The 27,506-nt window shown below is 43.7% G+C and overlaps 1 protein-coding gene across 2 annotated transcripts in view; it reads left to right on the forward strand.

Moving 5' to 3' along the window:
* The first annotated feature begins 4,183 nt into the window (after positions 1–4,183).
* The window catches only part of PRPF3 (pre-mRNA processing factor 3), a 33,803-nt gene continuing 10,480 nt past the window's right edge, over positions 4,184–27,506 (forward strand). The window contains exons 1-10 of one of the 2 annotated variants that reach the window (XM_035279684.3): positions 4,184–4,254; positions 8,332–8,524; positions 9,350–9,480; positions 12,184–12,330; positions 15,334–15,417; positions 15,629–15,849; positions 17,940–18,246; positions 20,256–20,422; positions 21,856–21,935; positions 26,545–26,688. In XM_035279684.3, the coding sequence (XP_035135575.1) occupies positions 8,380–8,524; positions 9,350–9,480; positions 12,184–12,330; positions 15,334–15,417; positions 15,629–15,849; positions 17,940–18,246; positions 20,256–20,422; positions 21,856–21,935; positions 26,545–26,688 (1,426 nt within the window). In that variant the 5' untranslated portion in view covers positions 4,184–4,254; positions 8,332–8,379. The remainder of the gene's footprint in view (positions 4,255–8,331; positions 8,525–9,349; positions 9,481–12,183; positions 12,331–15,333; positions 15,418–15,628; positions 15,850–17,939; positions 18,247–20,255; positions 20,423–21,855; positions 21,936–26,544; positions 26,689–27,506) is intronic. The other variant, XM_002759868.6, reaches the window with a different exon arrangement.

A 27,506-nucleotide genomic window follows, 5' to 3' on the forward strand; every position in this document is an offset into this window, starting at 1 on the left:
GGCAATTCTCCTGCCTCAGCCTCCTGAGTAGCTGGGATTACAGGCACGCACCACCATGCCCAGCTCATTTCTTGTATTTTTAGTAGAGACAGGGTTTCACCATGTTGACCAGGATGGTCTCGATATCTTGACCTCGTGATCCACCCGCCTTGGCCTCCCAAAGTGCTGGGATTACAGGCATGAGCCACCACGCCCAGCCCTGAAAATTCTACTTTTAATTTCTTTTTCTTTTCTTTTCTTTTTTTTTTTTTTTGAGGTGGAGTCTCACTAATTTTTGTATTTTTAGTGGAGACAGGGTTTCACCATGTTGACCAGGCTGGTCTTGATCTCTTGACCTTGTGATCTGCCCACCTCAGCCTTCCAAAATTCTGAGATTACAGGAGTGAGCCACTACACCCAGCCTATTTTTAATTTTTTGAGGAACTACGGTCTTACATAGCAGCTACACCCTTTTATATTTCCACCAACAGGGCACAAGTGTTAAAACTTGTTTCCTTCCTTCCTTCCTCCCTCTGGACCCTTTCTCCTTCTTTTCCTGTCACCCAGGCTGGAGTACAGTGGCATGATCACAGTTCACTGCCACCTTGATCTCTCAGGCTCAAGCTCTCTACCCGCCTTGGCCTCCCAAAGTACTGGGATGATAGGGATGAGGCACTGCACCTGACCTCTTTTTTTGTTGTTAATTTTTATAGTAGCCATCCTACTGGATGTGAAGTGGTATTTCCTTGTTGTTTTGCTTTGCATTTCCCTAGTAACTAATGCTGTGGAGCATCTTTCCATGTGCTTATTTGACATTGTCTTCTTTGAACATATGTATATTCAAGTGTTTTGCCTATTTTTGAATTAGGTTGTTTTGGTCAGGTGCGATGGCTCACGCCTGTATTCCCAGCACTTTGGGAGGCCAAGGCCAGCGGATCACTTGAGGCCAGGAGTTCGAGACCAGCCTGTCCAACCTGGCAAAACCCTATCTCTACTAAAAATACAGAAATTGGCTCGGCATGGTGCTGCATGCTTGTAATCTCAGCTACTTGGGAGGCTGAGACTAGAGAATCACTTGAACCTGGGAGGCAGAGGTTGCAGTGAGCCGAGATCGTGCTACTGCACTCCGGCCTGGGTGACTGAGCAGACTGTGTCTCAAAAGAAAAAAAAAGGGGTTGGGGGGGCAGGTGCAGTGGCTCACTTCTGTAATCCCAACACTTTGGGAGGCCAAGGTGGGCAGATCACCTGAGGTCGGGAGTTTGAGACCAGCCTGACCAACATGAAGAAACCCCATCTCTACTGAAAATACAAAATTAGCAAGGCGTGGTGGCATATGCCTGTAATCCCAGCTACTCAGGAGACTGAGGCAAGATAATCACTTGAGGCGGAGGTTGCAGTGAATTGAAATCATGCTACTGCACTTCAGCCTGGGCAACAAGAGCAAAACTCTTTCTCAAAAAAAAAAAAAAAAAAAGAGAGAATTAGGTTGTTAGGTTGTTTTGTTGTTGAGTTGTGCTATTAATATATTCTGGATATTAATCTCTTATCAGACATACGACTTGCAAATATTCTCTCCCATTCTGTGGATTGCCTTTTCATTCTGTTGATAGCGTCATTTGATGCACAAAACTTTACATTTTGATGAAGTTCAATTCATCTGTTTTTCCTTTGTTTGCCTGTATGTTTGGCATCACATCTAAGAAATTATTGACAAATCCAATGTCACAAAGATACTCTCTTATTCTGCTGTGTTTTCCTCTCAAGAGTTTTACAGTTATTGCTCTTTAGTTTTAGGTGTTTTTGAGACAAGAGTCTCACTCTAGGCTGGGCACAGTGGCTCTCATCTGTAATCCCAGCAGTTTGGGAGGCCAAGGTGGGTGGATCTCTTGAGGCCAGGAGTTCTAGACCAGCCTGACCAACATGGTGAAACACCATCTCTACTAAAAATACACAATTTAGCTGATCATGATGGCAGTCACCTGTAATTCTAGCTACTCAGGAGGCTGAGGCATGAGAATTGCATGAAACTGGGAGGTAGAGGTTGCAGTAAACTGAGATCCTGTCAGTGTACTCCAGCCTAGGGGATAGAGCAAGACTCTGTCTTCAAAAAAAGAAAGAGAGAGAGAGAGAGAGAAAGAAAAGAAAAGAAAAAAGAAAGAGAGAGAGAGAAAGAAAGAAAGAAAGAAAGAAAGAAAGAGAAGAATCTCACTCTGTTGGCCAGGCTGGAGTGCAGTGGCATGATCTCGACTCACTGCAACCTCTGCCTCCCAGGTTCAAGAGATTCTCAGCCTCCCAAGTAGCTGGGATTACAGACGTGCACCACGCCCAGCTAATTTTTATATTTTCAGTAGAGAAGGGGTTTCACCATGTTGGGCAGGCTGGTCTAGAACTCCTGGCCTCAAGTGGTCCACCTACCTCGGCCTCCCAAAGTGCTGGGATTACATATGTGAGCCACTGCACCCAGCCCTCATTTTTTTTTTTTGAGATGGAGTTTTGCTCTTGTTGCCAGGCTGGAGTGCAGTGGCACGATCGTGGATCACTGCAACCTCTGCCTCTCAGGTTCAAGCGATTCTCCTGCTTTAGCCTCCTGAATAGCTGGGATTACAGGTGCTTCACACCACACCCAGCTAATTTTTGCATTTTTTAGTAGAGATGAGGTTTCACCATGTTGGCCACACTGGTCCTGAACTCCTGACCTCAAGTGACCCACCCACCTTGACCTCCCAAAGTCTTGGGATTACAAACATAAGCCACCACGCCTGGGCCTAAAATCAGTTTTTAGAAACACATTTCTCTATAGGGAATTGAACCAGACTGTTAGAAGCACTAAAACAAAATAAATTTACAACAACCCTGAATCAGTGAAACTCATTAACCCATTCAACAGACTTTTTTGAGTTAATATTTTGTGAAACATCGGTGTTAGAAGCTGTATATGGGTGGGGAAGGAACTGATGTGAATAAGTTGAGCAGCACGTTCAAGCTCCTCCAACTTGTTCCTTCAGAGCCAGGCTTTTTCCTGTTAAGTCATGCTGCCCCATCAGGGAAGGTGGGCTTGGTATGTACATTGTATCTTTAGATACAAAAATCTCCCTGAAGAACAACTGCATCTACTAGTGAGCCTACCACCAAGACGACATTTTGGAATTTTAGTTTGGATAGTTTACAATCTAAAAATAATGAAACTTTTTCCGTTTCTCATATAAGAAATTGTGTCATAATACTGCACATTCTTTTTCCAAACTACCTTTGCCCATATACATGTTGTTAGGAATCACTGATTTAAAGGGTCAGTAGGCGTCGGGCGCGGTGTCTCACGCCTGTAATCCCAGCGCTTTGGGAGGCCGAAGCGGGAGGATCACGAGGTGAAGACATCGAGACCGTCCTGGCCAACATGGTGAAATCCCCGTCTCTACCAAAAATACAAAAATTAGCTGGGCATGGAGGTGCGCGCCTGTAGTCCCAGCTACTCGGGAGTCTGAGGCAGGAGAATCGTTTGAACGCGGGAGGCAGAGGTTGCAGTGAGCGAAGATCGCGCCATTGCACTCCAGCCTGGCGACAGAGCGAGTCTCCGTCTCTAAATAAATAAATAAACCAACAAACAAAAATAAAAGAGTCAGTAGGTTAAAGCCTCATTTTGAAGAAAAGGAAATATATAGACCTATTGATAGAATGAAGAAAGGAATACTGGTAGGTCTCACTTGTCATTTATTGGGCACAAAGTGCTGGGATTACAGGCGAGAGTCACCGCGCCGGGCCTGACACCACTGTTACCTTAGGGAGAAAAGGTTAAGGAGGGATGGCCAATTCTAGTGATCAAGACTGAAAGGGTTTACTTTCTATCGCAAAGGCTGTGTTTGAACACAAACGCGGAAGCCTCGCTCTTCGTTCTACCCGAGGTTTACTTCTGCGCACTTATTTTCCTTATGAGGAAAACGCAAGTAGCCTAATTCCCACTTCAGGATGTTAAATCACTAACTTGGCAGAAATCTAGTTAACAGGTTTAGCCCGGGAAACAGCAAGCGAGGAACTCGTTCAGGGAAACTTTTCGGTTCTGCGACGCATGCGCTCCGCCTCCAGGGAAATACGGCTGCGCGAATTGGCGGCCCGGCCCCCTTGGTCACGTGTTGGGAGACAGCGGCGTGGCGGCGGCAGTGGCGGTAACGACGGCAGGCCGTAGGGCGGTCAGAAGGTTTCCGGTTCCGGTGTAACGTTCGGGCTCCGTCTCAGGGGCTGAAGTTTGTGAGGTGAGTAGTGGCCCCGGGCCCAGAGAAGGTAACTCCGGTCTGCGCTGCTGTGGCGGGTGGCTCAGTCCAAGGGGATGACCGAAGCGGGAGGGTTCAGCAGGAAGGAGAGAGGAGTCCCGGGCTTGGTGGGAGAAGGGATTGGAATGAGATTGTTGAGAGGAAAAGGGCGGGGGCGGGAAGGAGACCGGGTGGGGAGACCAGCTCTGAGGTGAAGAGTTTGGGTAGAACAAGGTGGAGTAAGAGACTGGTTGGAGTGACTGAGAGAGTAAAAATAGAAGATTGGGGGCTGCAGAGGGAAACTCGGGATGTAGCAAACAAGAGCACGGAGTAAGGAATTCCTTCAGAAGACTGGATTTGGATTCTGCTGCCTGCTCATTCACAGGAGATCGTTGTACCTCACTCTCCTGCACCCCCACTGCCCCCGCACCTCGCAGTTTTTATTGAACCTTTGGTCAGAGACAAAGCTAGTTAGCGTTGGAAACTTTTTTGTCCATTGGCTGTTTAGTTTGCACATCATCTTATGGAGGTAACAATTGCACCTCGTTTATTGTTTTGCGTTTTCAAATTGCTTATAATTTCTAGCCTGTGATTCAATTCTAGTGAAATAAGACCTGTTAAGGCGAGGACTCTTGTTAGCGGTGCTCACTGTTTTATGTATCCTCGGCACCCAGTCTATTGCTTGACATATGGTAGTTATTCAATCCATATGTATTGAATGAATTAAAATGTAAATATGGTAGTCCTTATTTTGTAAGATGAGTAAACTGTGGCCCCAAAGAGTTAATTAACTTGCTCAAGGGCTTGTCAACGGTGGAACTGTGTCCCAACTGTTCTCTGTGAGCTCTTGTTTTCACTTTGTATGGCGTCTGGATACACCATATCCATAGAATTATTACATAATAGAGCCACCATGGAATTATTCATATAACTTGTCACTGAGGCAGAGAATCTTTCACCCTTAATTTTATCACTTTACTAGCTTCCTTTGGCTATACCAAAAGCCAGTCCACTATTTGGCAGCAAGTCTTATAGACTCTCATAGAGAGGGTAAACCTACCAAGAATGTAACAGTTAATCAGACTGGATTTTTTGGAGAAAAGATATCTTAAAACATCTTGAAAGATTGATTTCCAGATCTCTGATGAGTGGCACTGCTGGGAATAGCTGAGTTTGGAAATTGAGGTCAGTGCAATTTATTGACTCCCATTTAGGCACTTTTTTCTTTTTTCTTCCGAGGAGTCTTGCTCTGTAGCCCAGGCCCAGTACAGTGGCATGATCTTGGCTCATTGCAACCTCCGCCTCCCAGGTTCAAGTGATTCTTCTGTCTCAGACTCCGGAGCAGCTGGGATCACAGGCGTGCGTCACCACGCCCAGCTAATTATTGGTTTTTTTTTTGAGACAGTCTCACTCTGTCACCCAGGCTGGAGTGCAGTGGTGTGATTTCAGCTCGCTGCAACCCCTGCTTCCTGGGTTCAAGTGATTCTCCTGCCTCAGCCTCCTGAGTAGCTGTAACTACAGGCGCATGCCACCATGCCTGGGCTAATTTTTTGTATTTTTAGTAGAGATGGGGTTTCACCGTGTTAGCCAGGATGGTCTCGAGCTCCTGACCTTGTGATCTGCCTGCCTCGGCCTCCCAAAGTGCTGAGATAACAGGCATGAGTCGCTGTGCCTGGGAATTTTTGTATTTTTAATAGAGATGGGGTTTCACCATGTTGGCCAGGCTGGTCTCAAACTCCTGTCCTTAGGTGATTCACCCACCTTGGCCTCCTAGAATGTTGGGATTACGGATGTAAGCCACTGCACCTGTCTTTTTTTTTTTGAGACACAATTTTACTCTGTCTCCCAGGCTGGAGTGCAGTGGCGTGATTTTGGCTCACTGCAGTTTCCACCTCCTGGGTTCAAGTGATTCTCCTGCCTCAGCCTCACCAGTAGCTGGGGTTATAGGTGCCCACCACCTTGCCAGGCTAATTTTTGTATTTTTAGTAGAGATGGCGCAGTGGGTCAATGCCTGTAATCCCAGCACTTTGGGAGGCTGAGGTAGGCAGATCACTCGGTGAAGAGATGGAGACCATCCTGGCCAACATGGTGAAACCCTGTCTCTATTAAAAATGCAAAAATTAACCGGGCGTGGTGGCACATGCCTGTAATCCCAGCAACTTGGGAGGCTGAGGCAAGAGAATCGCTTGAACGTGGGAGGTGGAGATTGCAGTGAGCCGAGATCTCGGCACTGCACTCCAGCCTATCGACAGAGCGAGACTCTAAGAAAGAAAAAAGCGTATTCTTTTTTGAGCTGAAGGATCATCAAGTCAGCTGATGGAGACCCTGTAGATTGAACATGATAATTATCTGTATGCAGAATTCCCACTAGGATGACTATGACCACAGAGAAAAGTGGCAGAACATTCTTAAGGATCATGAGATTTAATTTAATATCCAGGATGACTGACCTGGATAATCTCTCTTTTACTTCTGTATCTTAAAAGAAGGGAAGCCTGACCTGGTGCGGTGGCTCACACCTGTAATCCCAGCACTCTGGGAGGCCGAGGCAAGCGGATCACAAGGTCAAGAGATCGAGACCATCCTGGCCAACATAGTGAAACCCTGTCTCTACTAAAATACAAAAATTAGCTGGGTATTGTGGCGTGCGCCTGTAGTCCCAGCTACTTGGGAGGCTGAGGCAGGAGAATTGCTTGTAGCTGGGAGGTGGAGGTTGCAGTGAACTGAGATTGTACCACTGTACTCCAGCCTGGCAAAAGAGCAAAACTCTGTCTCAAAAACAAAAAACAAGAAAAAGCAAAAAAGGAGGGAAGCTTATGTAAGTCAACGAATGCCTGCCTGGAAGTACGGAGAATGGAAAAGCTGGCCCCTGAATGGGCTTTTTTAGTTTTGTTTTAGTGTTGCTATATTTGCAAGTCCTTGTTGATATGACAGGATAAAGCTAAGTCTCATTTCTCAGGCTTAGCTTATTCACAGAGTTTATTTATTCCACAGTTTTCATTGGTCAACTTAAGAGTTAAAGAGTTAAAAATCAAATGGGGCGGGGCACGGTGGCTCACACCTGTAATTCCAGCACTTTGGAAGGCCAAGGCAGGTGGATTACAAGATCAAGAGATTGAGACCATCCTGACCAACATGGTGAAACCCCATCTCTACTAAAAACACAAAAATTAGCATGGCGTGGTGGCATGCACCTGTAGTCCCAGCTACTTGGGAGGCTGAGGCAGAAGAATCACTTGAACCCGGGAGGCAGAGGTTGTAGTGAGCCAGGATTGCCCCACTGCACTCTAGCCTGGTGACAGAGCGAAACTGTCTCAAAAAGAAAAAAAAAAAATAGAATCTCTTTCTGTTTTGAGATATGGTTCTTGGGGAAAATATTTGCCTTCAAATGAGTTGGCAGAACTTGTCTAGGATTGAGAATAGAGGTGGAGAATGCATTCCTCATATATTAACATTTCCCTGGATCCACTTTAATTTTTTTTTTTTTTGAGATGGAGTTTCGTTCTTGTTGCCCAAGCTGGAGTGCAAGGGCATGATCTCGACTCACTGCAACCTCCACCTCGCTGGTTCAAGCAATTCCCCTGCCTTAGCCTCCTGAGTAGCTGAGATTACAGGGGTTCATCACCACGCACAACTCATTTTTACTTTTTTTTTTTTTTTGAGACGGATTCTCACTCTGTCTCCCAGGCTGGAGTGCAGTGTTGTAATCTTGGCTCACTACAACCTCTGCCTCCTGGGTTTAAGCATTTCTCCTGCCTCAGCCTCCTGAGTAGCTGCAATTACAGGCACATGCCACTATGCCCAGCTAATTTTTGTATTTTTAGTAGAGATGGTTTCACAGTATTGGTCAGGCTGGTCTTGAACTCCTAACCTTGTGATCCACCTGCCTTGACCTCCCAGTGTGCTGGTATTACAGGCATGAGCCACCACACTCGGCCTCATTTTTATTATTTTTAGTGGATACGAGGTTTCACCATGTTGGTCAGGCTGTTCTCGAGCTCCTGACCTTAAATGACCCACCTCGGCCTCCCAGAGTGCTGGGATTGCCACCACACCTGGCCTACTGTAGTCTTTTCTTATTATCTAACTTGTCTCTTTTTTTTTTCAGGTGTAGTATTGAGTCCTGTTTGAGCTATTGTACTCTTTTTCCTCAAAAATGGCATTGTCTAAGAGGGAGCTGGATGAGCTGAAACCATGGATAGAGAAGACAGTGAAGAGGGTGCTGGGTTTCTCAGAGCCTACAGTGGTCACAGCAGCATTGAACTGTGTGGGGAAGGGCATGGACAAGAAAAAGGCGGCTGGTATGTACCTTTCTGCAGCTTTTGTCTTAACTTACAGGGTGATCCCAAACACTGCTTTGAACTTCCCCAAAATTCTCTCTGTTGGGAACGTCTAAAAAAAGGGCAGGCCACATTTTATTTTCATTTGTATTTTACTGCAAGTAGCCTAAATAATAATTTTGCTTTTTCTCTTATTGCTTATTTTTTATGTTATTTGTGATATATTTTAAATCTTCCTTTGGCTACCATACTGAGTCACCCAAGTTAGATTTACTTAGGAAGTATGCTAAAGTCAGATAGGCATGTTCAGTTATTCAGATTGACATCTCAACATATAAAAGTCTTTATGAAATACGTGAAAAAGCTTGAAGGAGGCAGATTTTGTTAATGGTAGTCTCCTACAGCTTGCTATTTGGGAAAGGTTAGGGTGGTTATTCATCTCTTTTTTTTTTTTAATATATATATTTTATATGTTTTTTAAGATGGGGTTTCACCATGATGGACAGGCTGGTCTTGAACTCCTGACCTCAGGTGATCCACCCACCTCAGCCTCCCAAGGTGCTAGGATTACAGGCGTGAGCCACCACGCCTGGCGATTATTCATCTTAAACTTGATGTTCAACCTAAATAGGTTATTCTGACTGACTTCCCACTCTAAAAAATTATAAGTATTTTCACCTCAAAGGGCAAGGTCATTCACTGTAAGAGAGATGGGAATCCTGCAAAGAACTTAAAATTTGTTTCACTCCTAGGAGTGAAATTCCAGTGTTGGTACCTGTTCTAGGCCTAGTATTAGTGTATATACTCTTATCTTTCCAATCCTACCACCGCCTTTTTTCCTGTCAGATCATCTGAAACCTTTTCTTGATGATTCTACTCTGCGATTTGTGGACAAACTGTTTGAGGCTGTGGAGGAAGGCCGAAGCTCTAGGCATTCCAAGTCTAGCAGTGACAGGAGCAGAAAACGAGAGCTAAAGGTAGGTTACAATTTACTATCTAATGAGCTCAGGACTGTTTTGAATGGTAACAGAGTTGCTGAGCTTGCCAGTTCACACTTTGATGTCCACGATTTAGAGCACCAAATGTTCAAGAGAGGTACTTAGACGTTAAAGTAGAAGAGGTGAATTGTGTCATCATCATATTATGATAATGAACTACCCAAGTTCATGGGTTGAAATATCCAAAGAAATAATTGGTAGCTTTGTCTTTTTTTAGATAACAGGAGTTTTGGTTTTAATCTTTCTCCATATTTCCTTTTTTTTTTTTCCCCTTCTTACTACTACCTATAAACTAATTGTTCTAAGATTTTATGTTTGATTTGAGGCCTATAAGTTGTTTTAGAATGTGACTCCACTGGTACCTGAGCTGTAGACCTCACTGATGTCTCTTTGTAGAGGTTTCTCTGCAATGCACTTGTAGATAGGATACCAAAAAGTAACTATTATTTATTATATTCTTGAGAGCTTACCATTTGCTACACGGCATATTGCTGGTCACCTGGTGCCATGAGTGAAACACTTGAAAGAGTTGTCAGTGCCTCCTTAACTACTACACTTCTTATTCTATATTTGCTGACTAATCCTGGCCTCTTTCAATATTAGCAGTGTCAAGTAGCCTATCTTTCTACTCATTTCCCAGTATCTCTCTTTATTAAAAAAAATTCTGCGACTCCTATGAAATCTTCCAAAGTTCTTTTGATACCTTGGCTATCCCATTGCTTTTGAATAAGCAATGTCTGATTGGTCCCCTGGGCAGTCTATGGAACAAGAAAAACCAGAGAGATGTGTGCCTTTTGTGTTTAGAGTATTGTAGGGTGATCAGAGAAGGAGAGAGAGTCCTGCATTAAAATAATTTGTAATTTGCCAGGCACTGTGGCATGTGCCTGTAATCCCAGCTACTTGGGAAGCTGAGGCAAGAGGATCTCTTAAGCCCAGGAGCTGTAATTTGATAGAGCAGAGATACCACAAAATATAGTATATAGACCCGTATTATAAAATCTGAGTAGCAGTTTTATGTAAATTTTAGGGTTGGCTATAGAATTTCAGACTTAATTTGAATTTTGTTATATTTAAGGGGGAATGATTGATCCATAGTATACACAGATATATACAGTGATGATTATGTCACAATAGGGCATACTTTCTTTTTCTTTTTGAGATGAAGTCTTGCTCTGTCACCCAGGCTGGAGTGCAGCGGCGTAATCTCGACTCACTGCAACCTCCACCACCCAGCTTTAAGCAATTCTCCTGCCTCAACCTCCTAAATAGCTGGGATTACAGGCACGTGCCACCATGCTTGGCTAATTTTTATATCTTTAGTAGAGACGGGGTTTACCATGTTGATCAGGCTGGTCTCAAACTTTTTTTTTTTTTCTTTTGGAGACGGAGTTTTACTCTTGTTGCCCAGGCTGGAGTGCAATGGCGTGATCTTGGCTCACTGCAGCCTCCACCTTCAAGGTTCAAGCAATTCTCCTGCCTCAGCCTCTGGAGTAGCTGGGATTACAGGGATGAATCACCATGCCTGGCTAATTTTTGTATTTTTAGTAGAGACGGGGTTTCTCCATGTTGGTCAGGCTGGTCTTGAACTCCCAACCTCAGGTGATCCGCCTGCCTTGGCCTCCCAAAGGGCTGGGACATCGAACTCCTGACCTTGTGATCTGCCTGCCTTGGCCTCCCAAAGTCCTGGGATTTACAGGTGTGAGCCACTGTGCCAAGCCAGTAGGGCATACTTCTGTATGAGTGCTGAGGGCATACTGTGAGTGAAGTGACTACATTGGGTGGGATTAATAAAAATGGTTTCTTGAAGGAGGTATCTAGATAGCCTTGGGATACGGGTCCCATTTTTGGTCCATTCAAGTCCCCACCCCACACAATATATTATGGGAGAGTCCTTTTTCTTGAACTGTAGGAGTTCCAGGAAGCGCTCGCCCCTGGCTGAGGATATGTCCTTGCAAAACACGAGCCCTCCTAGTGAAGAGGGGATGTCACCCAAAGCCTACCACCGGTGTGTACATTTGCTTTTTCCCATTGTCCCTTCCAGTTGGCCACTCTCGGTCCTGTTAAATTCACCTTGCAAATTAGTCATCATATTTGAGTTCCCATTGTTTGATGAAAACAAGGTGTTAATGGGGATTACTGAAGAAGAAAGAGAAAGCCCCTTTCCTGGAAGAGCTTAGACTTAGTTGGGAAAACTATACTAACATTGAAATACTTAACACTTGGCAAACAAAATATCAACAATGTAATTTAACCTAATATGAACCAAGCTCTTAGGTGCTAAGACAATGTGAAACAAAAGTTTGATCAGAGTGGGGTGAGCTTATAATGAGGAAAACTTCTTAGAGGAGGTGAGTTTTAGGCAGGATTTGGAACAGGGGTTGTGGAAAAGTTGAGAGACATTATAAATGTGGGCAGTAGCATTTGCAAAGACCTTGAGATGGGAACATTTGTAAGAACATGGGAATGAAATTTGTTTGACTGGATTAGGAGAATGTTGAAGTTGGGTGAGATGGTCCACTTGGTGGAGAGTCTAGTAGACCCTGCTTCTGGCAGATAGCTATTTGCAAGGTTGTGTCATATTCCCCTGGGAGAAGCCAGAAAATGCTGGTAGGGGCTAGGATAATTCTTTCCTTCTCCCTGTGAGGAGGGATACAGCTTTTCTTTCATCTTGGGTTCCCTTAGGAGGTGTTTGGTGATGACTCTGAGATCTCTAAGGAATCATCAGGAGTAAAGAAGCGACGAATACCCCGTTTTGAGGAGGTGGAAGAAGAGCCAGAGGTGATTCCTGGACCTCCATCAGAGAGCCCTGGCATGCTGACTAAGCTCCAGGTTAGTAATTAAGGACTGGAAGCAAAATGGTTTTGTGAATTAAAAAAGCAAAGGGTGCATGGGTCTGTATTTATTGTGATTTCTTTTTTTTTTGAGTTGGAGTTTTGCTCTTGTCGCCCAGGATGGAGTGCAGTGTCACGATCTAGGCTCACTGCAACCTCAGCCTCCCAGGTTCAAATGATTCTCCTGTCTCAGCCCTCCTAGTAGCTGGGATTACAGGCACTCACCACCATGCCCGGCTAATTTTTGTATTTCTAATAGAGACAAGGTTTCACCATGTTGGCCAGGCTGGTCTTGAACTCCTGACCTCAGGTGATCCACCTGCCTCAGCCTCCCCCAAAGTGCTAGGATTACAGGTGTGAGCCACCATGCCTGGCTAATTTTTTGTATTATTATTATTGTTTTTTAGTGAGACAGAGTTTCACTATGTCAGGCAGACTGGTCTCGAACTTCTGACCTCAGGTGATCTACTCGCCTTGGCCGCCCAAAGTGCTGGGATTGCAGGTGTGTGCCACCTCTCCTGGACCTCTTGTGATCTTGATTTGAATTAATGTTTAGTGTTCCAGGAAGTCTTTTTTTTTTTTGAGACGGAGTTTCGCTCTTGTTACCCATGCTGGAGTGCAATGGTACGATCTCGGCTCACCGCAACCTCCGCCTCCTGGGTTCAGGCAATTCTCCTGCCTCAGCCTCCTGAGTAGCTGGGATTACAGGCACACGCTACCATGCCTGGCTAATTTTGTGTTTTAAGTAGAGATGGGGTTTCTCCATGTTGGACAGGCTGGTCCTGACCTCAGGTGATCTGCCTGCCTCAGCCTTCCAAGGTACTGAGATTATAGGTGTGAGCCACCAACCCTGGCCAACTTTGTACTTTTTTTTTTTTTGAGATGGAGTTTTGCTCTTGTTACCCAGGCTGGAGTGCAATGGCACGATCTCGGCTCACCACAACCTCTGCCTCCTGGGTTCAGGCAATTCTCTTGCCTCAGCCTCCTGAGTAGCTGGGATTACAGGCACCATGCCCAGCTAATTTTTTGTATTTTTAGTAGAGATGGGGTTTCACCATGTTAACCAGGATGTCTTGATCTCTTGACCTCGTAATCCATCCGCCTCGGCCTCCCAAAGTGCTGGGATTACAGGCTTGAGCCACCACTCCCGGCCCCTTGGACTATTTTTTAACAAGAAGTATTTGTGTTTTTTCAATTGGCATCGTTAAATAATTTTGATACCACATAAACAATAAGTGTTTCTTTTACCATTTAATATGCAAAGGGTATAATAGAACATATACATACATATAGATGGATGGATTTGCATATATATGCTATTTATGAAAGGAAAGAAACGGATGTTTTTTTTGTTTTTTTTTTTTTTGAAGAGTATCTCTCTGTCGCTCAGCCTGGAGCACAGTGGTCCAATCTTGGTTTACTGCAGCCTCCGCCTCCCAGGTTGAAGTGATTTTCCTGCCTCAGCCTCCTGTAGCTGGGGCTACAGGCATGCGCCACCATGCACGGTTAATTTTCATATTTAGTAGAGACAGGGGTTTCACCATGTTGACCAGGCTGGTCTGGAATTCCTGACTTCAAGTGATCCACCTACCTTGGCCTCCCAAACTGCTGGGATTATAGATGTGAGCTACTGTGCCCAGCCTGTTTTTGTTTTTGAGACAGGGTCTGTCTCTGTCGTCCAGGCTGGAGTTCAGTGGCAAGATCTTGGCTCACTGTAACCTCTGCCTCCCAGGCTTGAGCTGTCCTCCCACTTTGGCCTCCTAAGTAGCTGGGATTTCAGGCCACCATGGCTGGCTAATTTTTGTATTTTTTTGTAAAGATGAGGTTTTGCCATATTTCCTAGGCTGGTCTTAACTCCTGGGCTCAAATGATCTTCCTGCCTCAGCCTCCCAAAGCGTTAGAATTGCAGGTGTGAGCCACACGCCCAGCCGATGATGTTTTTCATGGAGAAAGAGGATGGAAGTACTCACATGTCCTTTTGTAATTTTTATTTATTTATTTATTTATTTTGAGACGGAGTCTCCCTCTGTTGCTCAGGCTGGAGTGTAGTGGCATGATTTTGGCTCGCTGCAACCTCCGCCTTCTGAGTTTAGGTGATTCTCCTGCCTCAGCCTCTTGAGTAGCTGGCATTACAGGTGCCCACTACCATACCTGGCTAATTTTTGTATTTTTACTAGAGACAGTGTTTCACCATGTTAGCCAAGCTGGTCTTGAGCTCCTGACCTCAAGTGATTCATCCACCTCAGCCTCCCAAAGTGCTGGGATTACAGGTGTGAGCCAGCATGTTGGCCCTTTTGTAATTTTTGAATTTTGAATATATCATCTACTCAAGAAAAAATGTTAAAAACAAATTTTTAAAAATATCTTGAAGCACTTTAAGAACAGGTCTGTTTTGCAAAATGCAGGAGTTGTTTGGTCATACTCTCAAAGCTTATTCTGAACTTTTTAGGACAGAAGGTATTTTTAGAGACTAGGGAGCAGGTCTTTGCACCATCGTCTCTTGTTTCCCAAACTAGTAATTCTAGTACTTATATCATGATTTAAAAAGAAATTTTAAGTATAATAATTTGTGTAGGTTCTGTTAGGTTTGCATACATTATTTAAGTGGTTACAACAGACGTATAAGGTAGGTACTGTTTTTCTCCCTCTTAGACACTTAGGAGGTTTAGAGACTAAGTTCCTTATTCAACATAACAAAGGCATTCACTGGCAGAGTTAAGATTCAAGCTCAGATTTCTCTGACTCCAGAGTCTCAGTCATCACACTCTGTTACTACTAGTATGCTAATCTTGCCTTAGGAACATGGGTTGAAAAATTCCAGTGCTTACTTATCTTGACTAAATTTTCTGCCCTATAATGCATTCAGAAAATTCAGTATAATCATTCAGAAAATTTTAAGTCTCTAGATTTGAGAGCCTTGTGGGTTTAGAAACCTGAATGGGAAAGGTAAAAAGGAGAAATTAACAGTTTTTCAATTTTTTTTTTTTTTTCTGGAGAGCAGATCAAACAGATGATGGAGGCAGCAACACGACAAATTGAGGAGAGGAAAAAGCAGCTGAGCTTCATTAGCCCGCCTACACCTCAGGTATTGTGTCTAGATTACTCTGTAAAGAATGATCTTTTGCACAGAATTTCTTGCCATCTACTCAAAGTGAGAGACCAGAAAAGGTGACTGCATGTTTCACTTCAAAATCATCTACTACAGTCTACCATGATGTGTGTATGTCTATGTGTGTATGTATGTGTATCTGTCTGCCTGTCTCAATTCCTCTGATTTCTTTTTCTCTGTCTCACAGCCAAAGACTCCTTCTTCCTCCCAACCAGAGCGACTTCCAATTGGCAACACTATTCAACCCTCCCAGGCTGCCACTTTCATGAATGATGCCATTGAGAAGGCAAGGAAAGCAGCTGAACTACAAGCTCGAATCCAAGCCCAGCTGGCACTGAAGCCAGGACTCATTGGCAATGCCAACATGGTGGGCCTGGCTAATCTCCATGCCATGGGCATTGCTCCCCCGTGAGTGTCTATTTCATGGAATACCTTTTCATTTCTGAAGTTTGAGAAGCAATGAATACCTTTGAATGTTACTGAACTGGCGAGGCCCAGTGTCTCAGGCCTGTAATCTTAGCACTTTGGGAGGCCAAGGTGGGTGGATTACCTGAGGTCAGGAGTTCGAGACCAGCCTGGCCAACATGGTGAAACCCCGTCTCTACTAAAAATACAAAAATTAGCGGGGCGTGATGGCGCATGCCTGTAATCCTAGCTGCTTGGAAGGCTGAAGCAGGAGAATCGCTTGAACCCAGGAGGCAGAGGTTGCAGTGAGCTGAGATCGTGCACCACCGTACTCCAGCCTGGGTGACAGAGCGAGATTCTCTCACCCAGCGGGGTGCCCTAAAAAAAAAAAAATGTGACTGATCCTTTTTTTCCAGAGAACCTAGATCATTTCTCACAGTTTCATATTTTTTATGTTTGATTAGCCCATTGAATTTTTTTTCTCTTCGCTTTCCTGTTGCAGGGTGTATTATCTTCTTATGATTGATGTAACTGAGATCAAAGTTATTCATCTAATACTGGAACTAGGAATAGAGCCAGGTTTTCTTCCTGGTTTCTAACTCAGATTTATCCATTAAACCACATTGTGTGAGATCAGATCTGAAGTTCCTCTGCAGCTGGTCAAAGATGTTACATGTTTTTTTTTTTAGCATCTGCAGTTGATTTGCCATCGCATTCCTGACTCAATAATTCAAGGATAAAGAAAGGATTATAAATTCATATAATTTATAAACTAGTTTCATTTAATTGCCCTATATACTGAAATATCCACTTTGATATTTTTAATCAAGATATTATTGGCTGCGCAAGGTGGCTCACACCTGTAGTCCCAGCGCTTTGGGAGGCTGAGGCAGGCAGATTGCTTGAGCTTAGGAGTTCAAGGCCAACCTAGGCAACATGGCAAAACTCCATCTCTCTAAAAAATACAAAAATTAGCCTGGTGTGGTAGTTTATGTCTATAGTTCCAGCTGCTCGGGAAGCTTAGGAGAATTTTTTGAGTCTGGGAAGTTGAGGTTGCAATGAGCTGTGATTGTGCCACGTATTCCAGCCTGGGCAACAGAGTGAGACCATGTCTCCCTCCCCCCCCCAAAAAAAGGTATTACTCACTGATAAGATTGTTCCCTAGAATTTTTTTGTCGTCTATTTATTTATTTTTTGAGAGAGAGTCTCACTGTTTCACCCATGCTGGAGTGCAGTGGCGTGATCTTGGCTCACTGCAATCTCCGCCTCCCAGGTTCAAGCGATTCTCTTGCCTTAGCCTCCCAAGTAGCTGGAACTACAGGCAGCCATCTAAATTTTGTACTTTTTGTAGAGATGGGGTTTCATTATGTTGCCCAGTTCAGGCTAGTCTTGAACTCCTGAACTCAAGCAATCCACCCACCTCAGCCTACCAAAGTGCTGGGTATCATAGTGTGAGCCACCACACCCATCCATCCAAATAACTCTTTTTTTTGAGACAGAGTCTCACTTTGTCACCAGGCACCAGGCTGGATGCAGTGGCACAATCTCGGCTCATTGCAACCTCTGCCTCCCAGGTTCAAGCAATTCTCCTGCCTCAGCCTCCCGAGTAGCTGGGACTACAGGCGCATGCCACCACGCCCAGCTAATTTTTGTATTTTTAGTAGAGACGGGGTTTCACCATGTTGGCCAGGATGGTCTCAATCTCTTGACCTCGTGATCCACCGGCCTCGGCCTCCCAAAGTGCTGGGATTACAGGCTTGAGCCACCGTGCCCGGCCCCAAATAACTCTTAAAGTGAAGGCACTGCAGCCTCAACTGCCTGGGCTCAAGTGATCCTCCTCAACCTCCTAAGTAGCTGGGACCACAGGTACATACCACCACCCCCAGCTAATTTAAAATTTTTTGTTGAGACGGGATCTCCTTGTGTTGCCCAGACTGGCCTCTTAACTCCTGGGCTCAAGTGATCCTGCTGCCTTGGCCTCCCAAAATGCTGTGGTTCCAGGCTTGAGCCACCATGCCTGGCTTTATTTTGTTTGTTTTTTGTTTGCCTTAATGTTCTATAAAGGATTTATTTCTTTGCGGGCTATTTTTCAGGAAGGTGGAGTTAAAAGACCAAACTAAACCCACACCACTGATCCTAGATGAGCAAGGGCGCACTGTAGATGCAACAGGCAAGGAGATTGAGCTGACACACCGCATGCCTACTCTGAAGGCCAATATTCGTGCTGTGAAGAGGGAACAATTCAAGCAACAGCTAAAGGAAAAGCCATCAGAAGACATGGAGTCCAATACCTTTTTTGACCCCCGAGTCTCCATTGCCCCTTCCCAGCGCCAGAGACGCACTTTTAAATTCCATGACAAGGGCAAATTTGAGAAGATTGCTCAGCGATTACGGACAAAGGTATCTGGCTTAGAGCGTAACCCAGGATTTAGAAAAAGTTAAGAAGCTCACAGGAAAACACTGTTAAATCTCAGTGTTCTAAGAAATTAGATAAATAGGTCATTTAAAGCAGTAGTCCTCAACCTTTTTGGCTGCAGGGACTGGCTTCATGGAAGACAATTATTCCCCAGAAGTAGGGATGGTTTCGTGATGGTTTAAGTGCATACATTTATTGTGTACTTTATTTCTGTTACTATTATTATTGTTGTTTTGAAATGGAGTTTCAGTCTTGTTGCCCAGGATGGAGTGCAATGGCACGATCTCAGCTTACTGCAACCTCTGTCTCCCGGTTTCAAGCAATTCTCCTGCCTCAGCCTCCCAGGTAGCTGGGATTGCAGGCCTGCACCACGATGTCTGGCTAATTTTGTATTTTTATTAGAGATGGGGTTTATCCATGTTGATCAGGCTGATCTTGAACTCCCAACCTCAAGTGATCCACCCACCCTGGCCTCCAAAAGTGCTGGGATTACAGGTGTGAGCCCGTGTGCCCAGCTTTTTTTTTTTTTGTGATGGAGTCTCACACTATCATCTGGGCTGAAGTGCAGTGGTGCAGTCATGGCTCACTGCAACCTCCGCCTTCGGGTTCAAGCAATTCTCCTGCCTTAGCCTCCCGAGTAGCTGGGACTACAGGTGCATGCCACCATGCCTGGCTAATTTTTTATATTTTTAATAGAGCCAGGGTTTCACTATGTTGGCCAGGCTGGTCCCAAACTCCTGACCTTGTGATTCACCTGTCTCGGCCTCTCAAAGTGCTGGGATTACAGGCGTGAGCCACCACGCTGGCCTATTTCTATTATTATTTTATTGTAATATATGGTGAAATATACAACTCACCATAATATAAAATCAGTGGGATCCTTGAGCCTGTTTTCCTGCTGAGACGGTCCCATCTGGGTGTGATGGGAGATAGTGACATATCAGGCATTAGATTCTCATAAGGAATGTACAGCATAAGTCCATTGCATGCACAGTTTGCAATAGGATTTGTGCTCCTGTGAGAATCTCATGTTGTTGCTGATCTGTTAGGAGGTAGACCTCAGACCGTAATTCAGGTAATAGGGAGTGATTGTAAGTACAGATGAAACTTCATTGGCTTGCCTGCTGCTTACCTGCTGTGCAACCCATTTCCTAAAAGGCCACAGACTGGTGAGTTGGGGACTCCTGATTTAAAGCAATGAACGATTTGAAAACAGCACTTTGGGAAGCTGAGGCGAGTGGATCATGACGTTAGGAGTTGGAGACCAGCCCGGCTATCATGGTAAAACCCTGTCTCTACTAAAAATACAAAAATTAGCCGGGCGTGGTGGCGGGCGCCTATAATCCCAGCTGCTCCAGAGGCAGAGGCAGGAGAATCACTTGAAATCGAAAGGCAGAGGTTGCGGTGAGCTGTGATCATACCACTGCCCTCCAGCCTGGGGAAGAGATTGAAACTCCTTCTCAAAAAGAAATATATTGTATTTGTTTCTATAATATATGTTTTTTTAAGCAGATTGCTCTTCCTGATTAGTTTCTACATAAGTGGAAATATTAAATTGAGTTTGAAAATTCTCCACATACAACTGAGTGGAGGGAAACAATTTGAAACATTCTGAGTGACTGAGGAAAGCTTGCCTTGTGTTAAAATTTACTGCAGACAACATACCTAGAAAGTTTAATTCATTGTATATTGAATCACCTTTGCCTTCTTTTTGTCCTCTCAAAGTGAGGTTTTCATAAAATTCTATTTCTGTGTATTTACCACAGGCATATACTGTGGCATGAAGGGAGAGGGTAAAGGTGAGATCTATGTACCTGAACTCAATAAAAGATAAAATAAAGCAGAACAGCTCCTTTCTAAGCTTTCAGAAATTATGAACTTTTTGTATTAGGTGTAGAGTTCAACAAGGAAGTGCTTTAAAATTTGGGATTCTACAAATTCTATTTTCTATGATTCCAGTTTATCTTTCTGTCTTGGTTTATTTTGTTTTTAGGCTCAACTGGAGAAGCTACAGGCAGAGATTTCACAAGCAGCTCGAAAAACAGGCATACATACTTCGACTAGGCTTGCCCTCATTGCTCCTAAGAAGGAGCTAAAGGAAGGAGATATCCCTGAAATTGAGTGGTGGGACTCTTACATAATCCCCAATGGCTTTGATCTGTGAGTTTGTTTTGGTACCTTTTTTAAGAAATAGTTTTTGGCCGGGCGTGGTGACTCACACGTATAATCCCAGCACTTTGGGAGGCCGAGGTGACTGGATCACGAGGTCAAGAGATCGAGACCGTCCTGGTCAACAAGGTGAAACCCCGTCTCTACTAAAAATACAAAAATTAGCTGGGCATGGTGGTGCGCGCCTGTAGTCCCAGCTACTCGGGAGGCTGAGGCAGGAGAATTGCTTGAACCCAGGAGGCAGAGGTTGCGGTGAGCCGAGATTTGCGCCATTGCACTCCAGTCTGGGTAACGAGCGAAACTCCGTCTCAAAAAAAAAAGAAATGGTTTTTTAGGCCGGGCATGGTGGCTCACTCCTGTAATCTTAGCACTTTGGGAGGCCCAGGTGGGTGGATCATGTGGTCAGGAGTTTGAGACCAGCCTGGCCAACATAGTGAAACCCCTTCTCTACTAAAAATACAAAAATTAGCTGGGTGTGGTGTAGGACACAGCTGTGGTCCTTCCTATCCCAGAGGCTGAGGTGGGAGAATCGCTTGAACCTGGGAGTCGGAGATTGCAGTGAGCCATGCCATTGCACTACAACCTGGGTGACAGAGAAGACTTCATCTCAAAAAAAACACCAGTTTTTAATCAGCTGAGTTTAAGATTCAAGTTAATACCTTTTAGTAAAGCTATGGTTTTAGTGGGAAGGATGGTATTCATGCATTAATTAAAATTTTAAAATCCAAGAGAAATAAGTAACTGTACATAAGCTCCTGTATTTGTTTTGTTTGCTTGTTTTTGAGAGGGAGTCTCGCTCTCACCCAGGCTGGAATGCAGTGGCACGATCTTGGCTCACTGCAACCTCTGCCTCCTGGGTTCAAGCGATTCTCCTACCTCAGCCTCCTTGCTAAGCTGAGACTACAACACATACCACCGTACCAAGCCAATTTTTATCTTTTTAGTAGACAACAGCATTTCACTATTTGGCCAGGCTGGTTTTGAATTCCTGCCCTCAGGTGATCCGCCTGCCTCAGTCTCGAAAAGTGCTGGGATTATAGGCATAAGCCACTGTGCCCAGCCCTGCTCCATCATTCTGATACCTGACTTTAGTAGACTTTATCTTAGCCTTTCCTTACCCATTCTTTGTCAGCCACTTTCTCAGGGACTTACTGTCACTAATGAGAGAACAAAGCATCTACCAGCTGTGGTGTGGTAGAAAAAAGGTTGGGAATGACTGCTGTGGAGAGTGTGTTCAACCATAGAGGGACTCAGTTCTCTTGAAGATTGTGTATAATTATATATTTTAAGTATGTAAATGCTGTTTTAGGTATATCAAGCACTAGAACCCATTATGGAGAATAGGTTTTTTCAGTGTTTCTGAGACTCCTCTCAGAATCATCTCTACCCACATATTGTGTTTTCTTTTTTTCCTGCAATTTTAGTACAGAGGAAAATCCCAAGAGAGAAGATTATTTTGGAATCACAAATCTTGTTGAACATCCAGCCCAACTCAATCCTCCAGGTAATGTGTAGATTGCTAAATCAAGTCTCTAGAGCAGCATTATCCACTGGAAGTTTATATAGTGATGAACATGTTCTGTGTCTGTGCCGTTCAATACAGTAGCCAGTATTCATATGTAATTCTTTTTTTTAATTCAGTTTTTTTCCTGACAGTTAATAGTTTGTGGTTTGACCAGTGAACATAAATTTTAAGTGCATGTTCTTGTGATTCCTGTGCTTAGAATTTCATGAGACAGCTGAGCATGGTGGCTCATGCCTCTAATCCGAACACTTTGGAAGGCTGAGACAGGAGGATCACTTGAGGCCAAGAGTTCAAGACCAGCCTGGGCAGCATAGTAAGACCCATCTCAAGGAAAAAAAAAATTTGGCTGGGTATGGTGGCTCACGCCTGTAATCACTGCACTTTGGGAGGCTGAGGTGGGCAGATTGCTTGAGCTTAGGAGTTTGAGACCTGGGCAAAATGGCAAAACTGAGTCTTGACAAAACGTACAAAAATTAGCTGGGCATGGTGGTATGTATCTGTAGTCCCAGCTACCCGGCTGAGGTCTGGAGGATGGCTTGAGCCTGGGAGGTGGAGGCTGCAATAAGCTGAGATGGCGCCAACTGCACTCCAGCCTGGGTGATAGTGCTAGACCTTGTCTCAAAAAGAAAAAAGCCCCAATAACTTCATGAAGCTTTACGTTTACAGTTCCCGGGTTGTTCCTAGGAGGCACCCCTCAGCTTGCTCCTTTTATAGAACCATGGTGTCCTAGTGTCCACAGCTAAATGCAAATGCAAGAGCTGAACTTTTGGGGTGGTGTGTTATATTAGATGCAATATGCTCCTCTACCCACTGTGAGGGATGCTGACTCCAAAGGACTTTTTGTTAGTTTCCCAAAGTTGAAACTGAGAAACAAAGTTGCTTTTCTCTCTCTCTCTCTCTCTCTCTCTTTTTTTTTTTTTTTTTTTTTTTTAGGTGGAGTTTTGCTCTTGTCCAGGCTGGAGTGCAATGATGCGATCTCGGCTCACTGTAGCCTCCACTTCCCGGGTTCAAGCAGTTCTGGCTCAGCCTCCCGAGTAGCTGGGATTACAGGCATGCACCACCACACCTGGCTAATTTTGTATTTTTAGTAGAGACAGGGTTTCTCTGTGTTGGTCAGGCTGGTCTCAAACTCCCAACCTCAGGTGATCTGCCTGCCTCAGCCTCCCAAAGTGCTGAGATTACAGGCTTGGGCGACTGCACCTGGCCCAAACTTGTTTCTCTTAAGAATAAAATAAAAATAAATAAATAAAATAAAAATAGTGGGGGAAAAAAATGAAAATGCCTCAGAAGGCTGGGCACAGCGGCTCATGCCTATAATCCCAGCACTTTGGGAGGCAGAGTCGGGCAGAGCCCATGAGGCCAGGAGTTTGCAACTTGCCTGGGCAACATGGCGAAACCCCATCTCTACTAAAAATACAAAAATTAGCCAGGTGTGGTGGCACATGCCTGTAGTCCCAGCTGCTAGGGAGGTTGCAGCACGAGAATCACTTTAACCCGGGAGGTGGATGTTGCAGTGAGCTGAGATCGTGCCACTGCACTCCAGCCTGGATGACAGTGAGACTTCGTCTCAAAAAACAAAAAAGCCACAGGAAGACAAAATTGAGTGTTTTTTTACATAAATGGATGTTTTTTGAAAAAGCATTGAAAAAGATTTAACAAACTGGTGAAGAAATACAGGGAAAAACAGTTTCTGTCTACTATAGGGGCCAAGGGAAAAACTTTCCCTTTTCCCTATGAAGTTTCAGTGAAAAATTAATTCAAAAAAGGCACATAAGGCACATTAGTTGGAGAAAAGGCATACAAATTTATTAATGTTTACATAGAGGAAAGTCACAGAGTGATCACCCCCATAAGTGAGTGTTGAGTTACACAATACAACTGAGGAATTTAATTTTTAATTTTTTTTTAAATAGAATGTTGTTCTGTCACCCAGGCTGGAGTGCAGTGGTGTGATCTTGGCTCACTGCAACCTCTGCCTCCTGAGTAGCTGATATTATAGGCATGCACCACCATGCCAAGCTAATTTTGTATTTTTAGTAGAGATGGGCTTCCCCCCATACTGGCCAGGCTGGTGTTGAACTCCTGGCCTCAAGTTATCCGCCTGCCTCAGCCTCCCAAAGTGCTGGAATTAAAGGCATGAGCCACTGTGTCTAGCCTGAATTCTTAATTTTATTCTTTTTTTTTTTTTTGGGGGGGGTGGGGGGGACAGGGTCTCACTCTTATAGCCCAGGATGAAATGTGGGGACTCACTGCAGCCCTAACCTCCCAGGCCCAGGTGATCCTCCCAACTCAACCTCCTGGATCTCTGGGACTATAAGCACATGCTACCATGCCCAGCTAATTTTTTCCTGTTTTTTTTGTAGAGAGACAGGTTTTGCCATTTTGCCTAGACTGGTCTTGAATTCCTGGGCTTAAGCTATTCTTCCACCTTGGCTTCCCAAAGTGCTGGGATTACAAGCATGAGCCACTGTACCAGCCCTTATTCAGTTTTAATCTATTTAAATTTAAATAGCTCATATGGCTAATGACTACTATATTGAAGAGTGTAGCTCTAGAGCATTGAGATCTCATCTGTAGATGACCTCACTGATGTATAGTACAAATTGGGCTTTTGCCATAGTGCTAATACCAGCTCTAGTCTTGTACACCATACTATACTCCTGCCCGTCTATTTTCTTTGTCTTTAGCATTTCTTTTTTCTTCTCTTGTTTTTTTAGTTTATTTTTTCTTTTTTTAATTTTTTTTTTTTTCTGTAGACCTCCTCTGTGGGCAGTTTTCCTTTTTTCTTTTTGTAGCAAAGTTTTTGGCTTAGTTGTGGCTGTGTTTTTAACTAGCAGAATGCCTGGCCATGGATATGTCACTTTGAATATTGGGAATTTCCTCATTTGTAGAGATAATAACTGAAATGCATTCTTCAAGGCTTAGGCAAATCATAGGCTATTTTAACACTTGGGATAAACTAGGAGAAAATATCCTAATTGATAAATTTGCTTGACAGTATCTTTCAATAAGTTTAAAAAGTAGTTTGAGATCTTAATATAAATTATGACCAGGCCCGGTGGTAAATCCTTGTTTCTACAAAAAATGAGCTGGCAAGGTGGCATGCATGTGTAGTCCTAGCTACTTGGGAGGCTGATGGGGGGTGGATTGCATGAGCCTAGGAGGTAGAGATTGTATTAAGGTGTAAACATGCCTCTACTCCAGTTTGGGTGACAGAGAGAGACCCTGTCTCAAAAACAAAACAGACAATACAATTTGTAATAGTCACTGAAATTTACTTAACTAGATTCTACTTAGCGGTTATCAGTGTGAATCATTAGAAGAATGTGGAGTTTTTGTTTTTTGTTTTACTTATTTTTAAGTTTTTAATTTTTAATTTTTTTTTTTTTTATGATGGAGTCTTGCTCTGTTTCCCAGGCTGGAGTGCAGTGGTGCAATCTTGGCTCACTGCAACCTCCATCTCCCAGGTTCCAGCAATTCTTCTGCCTCAGCCTCCTGAGTAGTGGGACTACAGGCTTGAGTCATCATACCTAGCTAATTTTTATATTTTTAGTAGAAATGGGGTTTCATCATATTGGCTAGGCTGGTCTCAAATTCCTGAGGCCAGCCTAATTTTTTTTTTTTTTGAAACGGAGTTTCTCTCTTGTCACCCAGGCTGGAGTGTAATGGTGCAATCTGGGCTCACTGCAACCTCCACCCCCTGGGTTTAAGCGATTCTCCTGCCTCAGCCTACCAAGTAGTGGGATTATAGGTGCCTGCTACCACACCCAGCTAATTTTTGTATTTTTAGTAGAGGCAGGGTTTTGCTATGTTGGGCATGCTGGTCTTAAACTCCTGACTTCAAGTGATCCACCCACCTTGGCCTCTCAAAGTGTTGGGATTACAGGCGTGAGCCACAGCACCTGGCCCTAATTTTGTTTTCTATATTTGCCAGGTATCATTTGATGAAGGGATTTAATAACTTAAAGGAAAACAACTAAGAACACTACTTAAAGATAAGAATTTTTTTAAGAACATTGCCATAGTGCCTTGGCTTGAACTGATTTTAATCTTACTGATCTCTTATTAATTAATGAGTTTTCTTCATTCTCTAAAGTTTCAATTTTTTTTTTTTTTTTTTTTACATAAAATGTTTATAGTAGTCGGGTCTCACTTTGTTGTCCAGGCTGGTCTTGAACTCTTGGGCTCAAGCAATCCTCCCACCTTGGCCTACCAAAGTGCTAGAATTACAGGCATAGGCCACTGTGCCCAGCCTAATGTTTCTTTTAATGATATTGATATTTACCTTGGTCTCTTTAATACTATTATTGCTGGCTGGATTCAGTGGCTCATGCCTGGCCAACATGGTGAAACCCCGTCTCTACTAAAATACAAACATTAGCAAGGCATGGTGGCGTGTACAGGAGGCTGAGGCAGGAGATTCGCTTGAATCGGGGAGGCAGAGGCTGCAGTGAGCTGAGATCATGCCATTGCACTCCATCCTGGGCGACAGAGCAAGACTCCTTCTCAAAAAAAAAAAAAAAAATATATATATATATATGTATATATATTCTTACTGCTTTGGTATACTAATTTTTCTGCCTCACAGTTGACAATGATACACCAGTTACGCTGGGAGTATATCTTACCAAGAAGGAACAGAAAAAACTTCGGAGACAAACAAGGAGGGAAGCACAGAAAGAACTACAAGAAAAAGTCAGGCTGGGCCTAATGCCTCCTCCAGAACCCAAAGGTACATTTCTTAGTGGCCTCTGCCGCTAAAAAGGGTGGCAAGTTTATGTCTTTAATTCTAGAGGAACCTTAACATTTCTATATTTGGGTGATTTCTGTTTCTAAGAATCATTCTTGGAGTCTTTTTTCTCCAAGTTTTCTGCCATCTTTTCATATTAAGATAGGTCAACACATTCGTTATAGAGGCCATTTAAGGCTTATTTTTAAGCATACTGATTATATAAGCACTCTGGTTTTCCTGGAAGAATACAGGTCTTGAAATTCATTAAGATAGTAGTTGTAATATTTGTGTAGACTTTTATGTACATAATTCTTAATGTTTTAATTTTTGCAATGAAAGTATAGGATAAAAAACTTGCCCCTCAAAAAACAAAAACAAAAAAAATAAAGGGGTCCAAAGTGGCTCCCACTGGAGGTCGTGGTGCTTGCGAAGGTGAGCTCATGAGTTCAAGGCTAACCTGAGCAACCTTATAAGCTCAAACTGATTGGCAAAAATAAAAACTTGCCCCTGTAGTTACATACTCATTCAGCAATATTTTGAGTGAGTAACTGTTATGTATAAGCTCTTTTACCGGATGCTGTGATCAGTGTGAAAAATATGAAAGAAATTAAGTTCCACATCTATGAAGTTCCTTCATAAATTTTCAGGTAACATAAATGCATGCCAATTCTTCAACTTAATTGTGTGAACTTTCGCAAATGCTGAAGTGATTGGGTGGGATTTTCAAGGTAGGAGTTATTGGAGGAAGTGAGTTTAGAGCAGAGATTTGAAATAGGTAAATTGTATGAATTGGTATGGAAGAGATAACAAGTTACCCA

The sequence above is a fragment of the Callithrix jacchus genome, chromosome 18 (assembly GCF_049354715.1).
Source record: "Callithrix jacchus isolate 240 chromosome 18, calJac240_pri, whole genome shotgun sequence".
Classification (NCBI taxonomy): domain Eukaryota; kingdom Metazoa; phylum Chordata; class Mammalia; order Primates; family Cebidae; genus Callithrix; species Callithrix jacchus.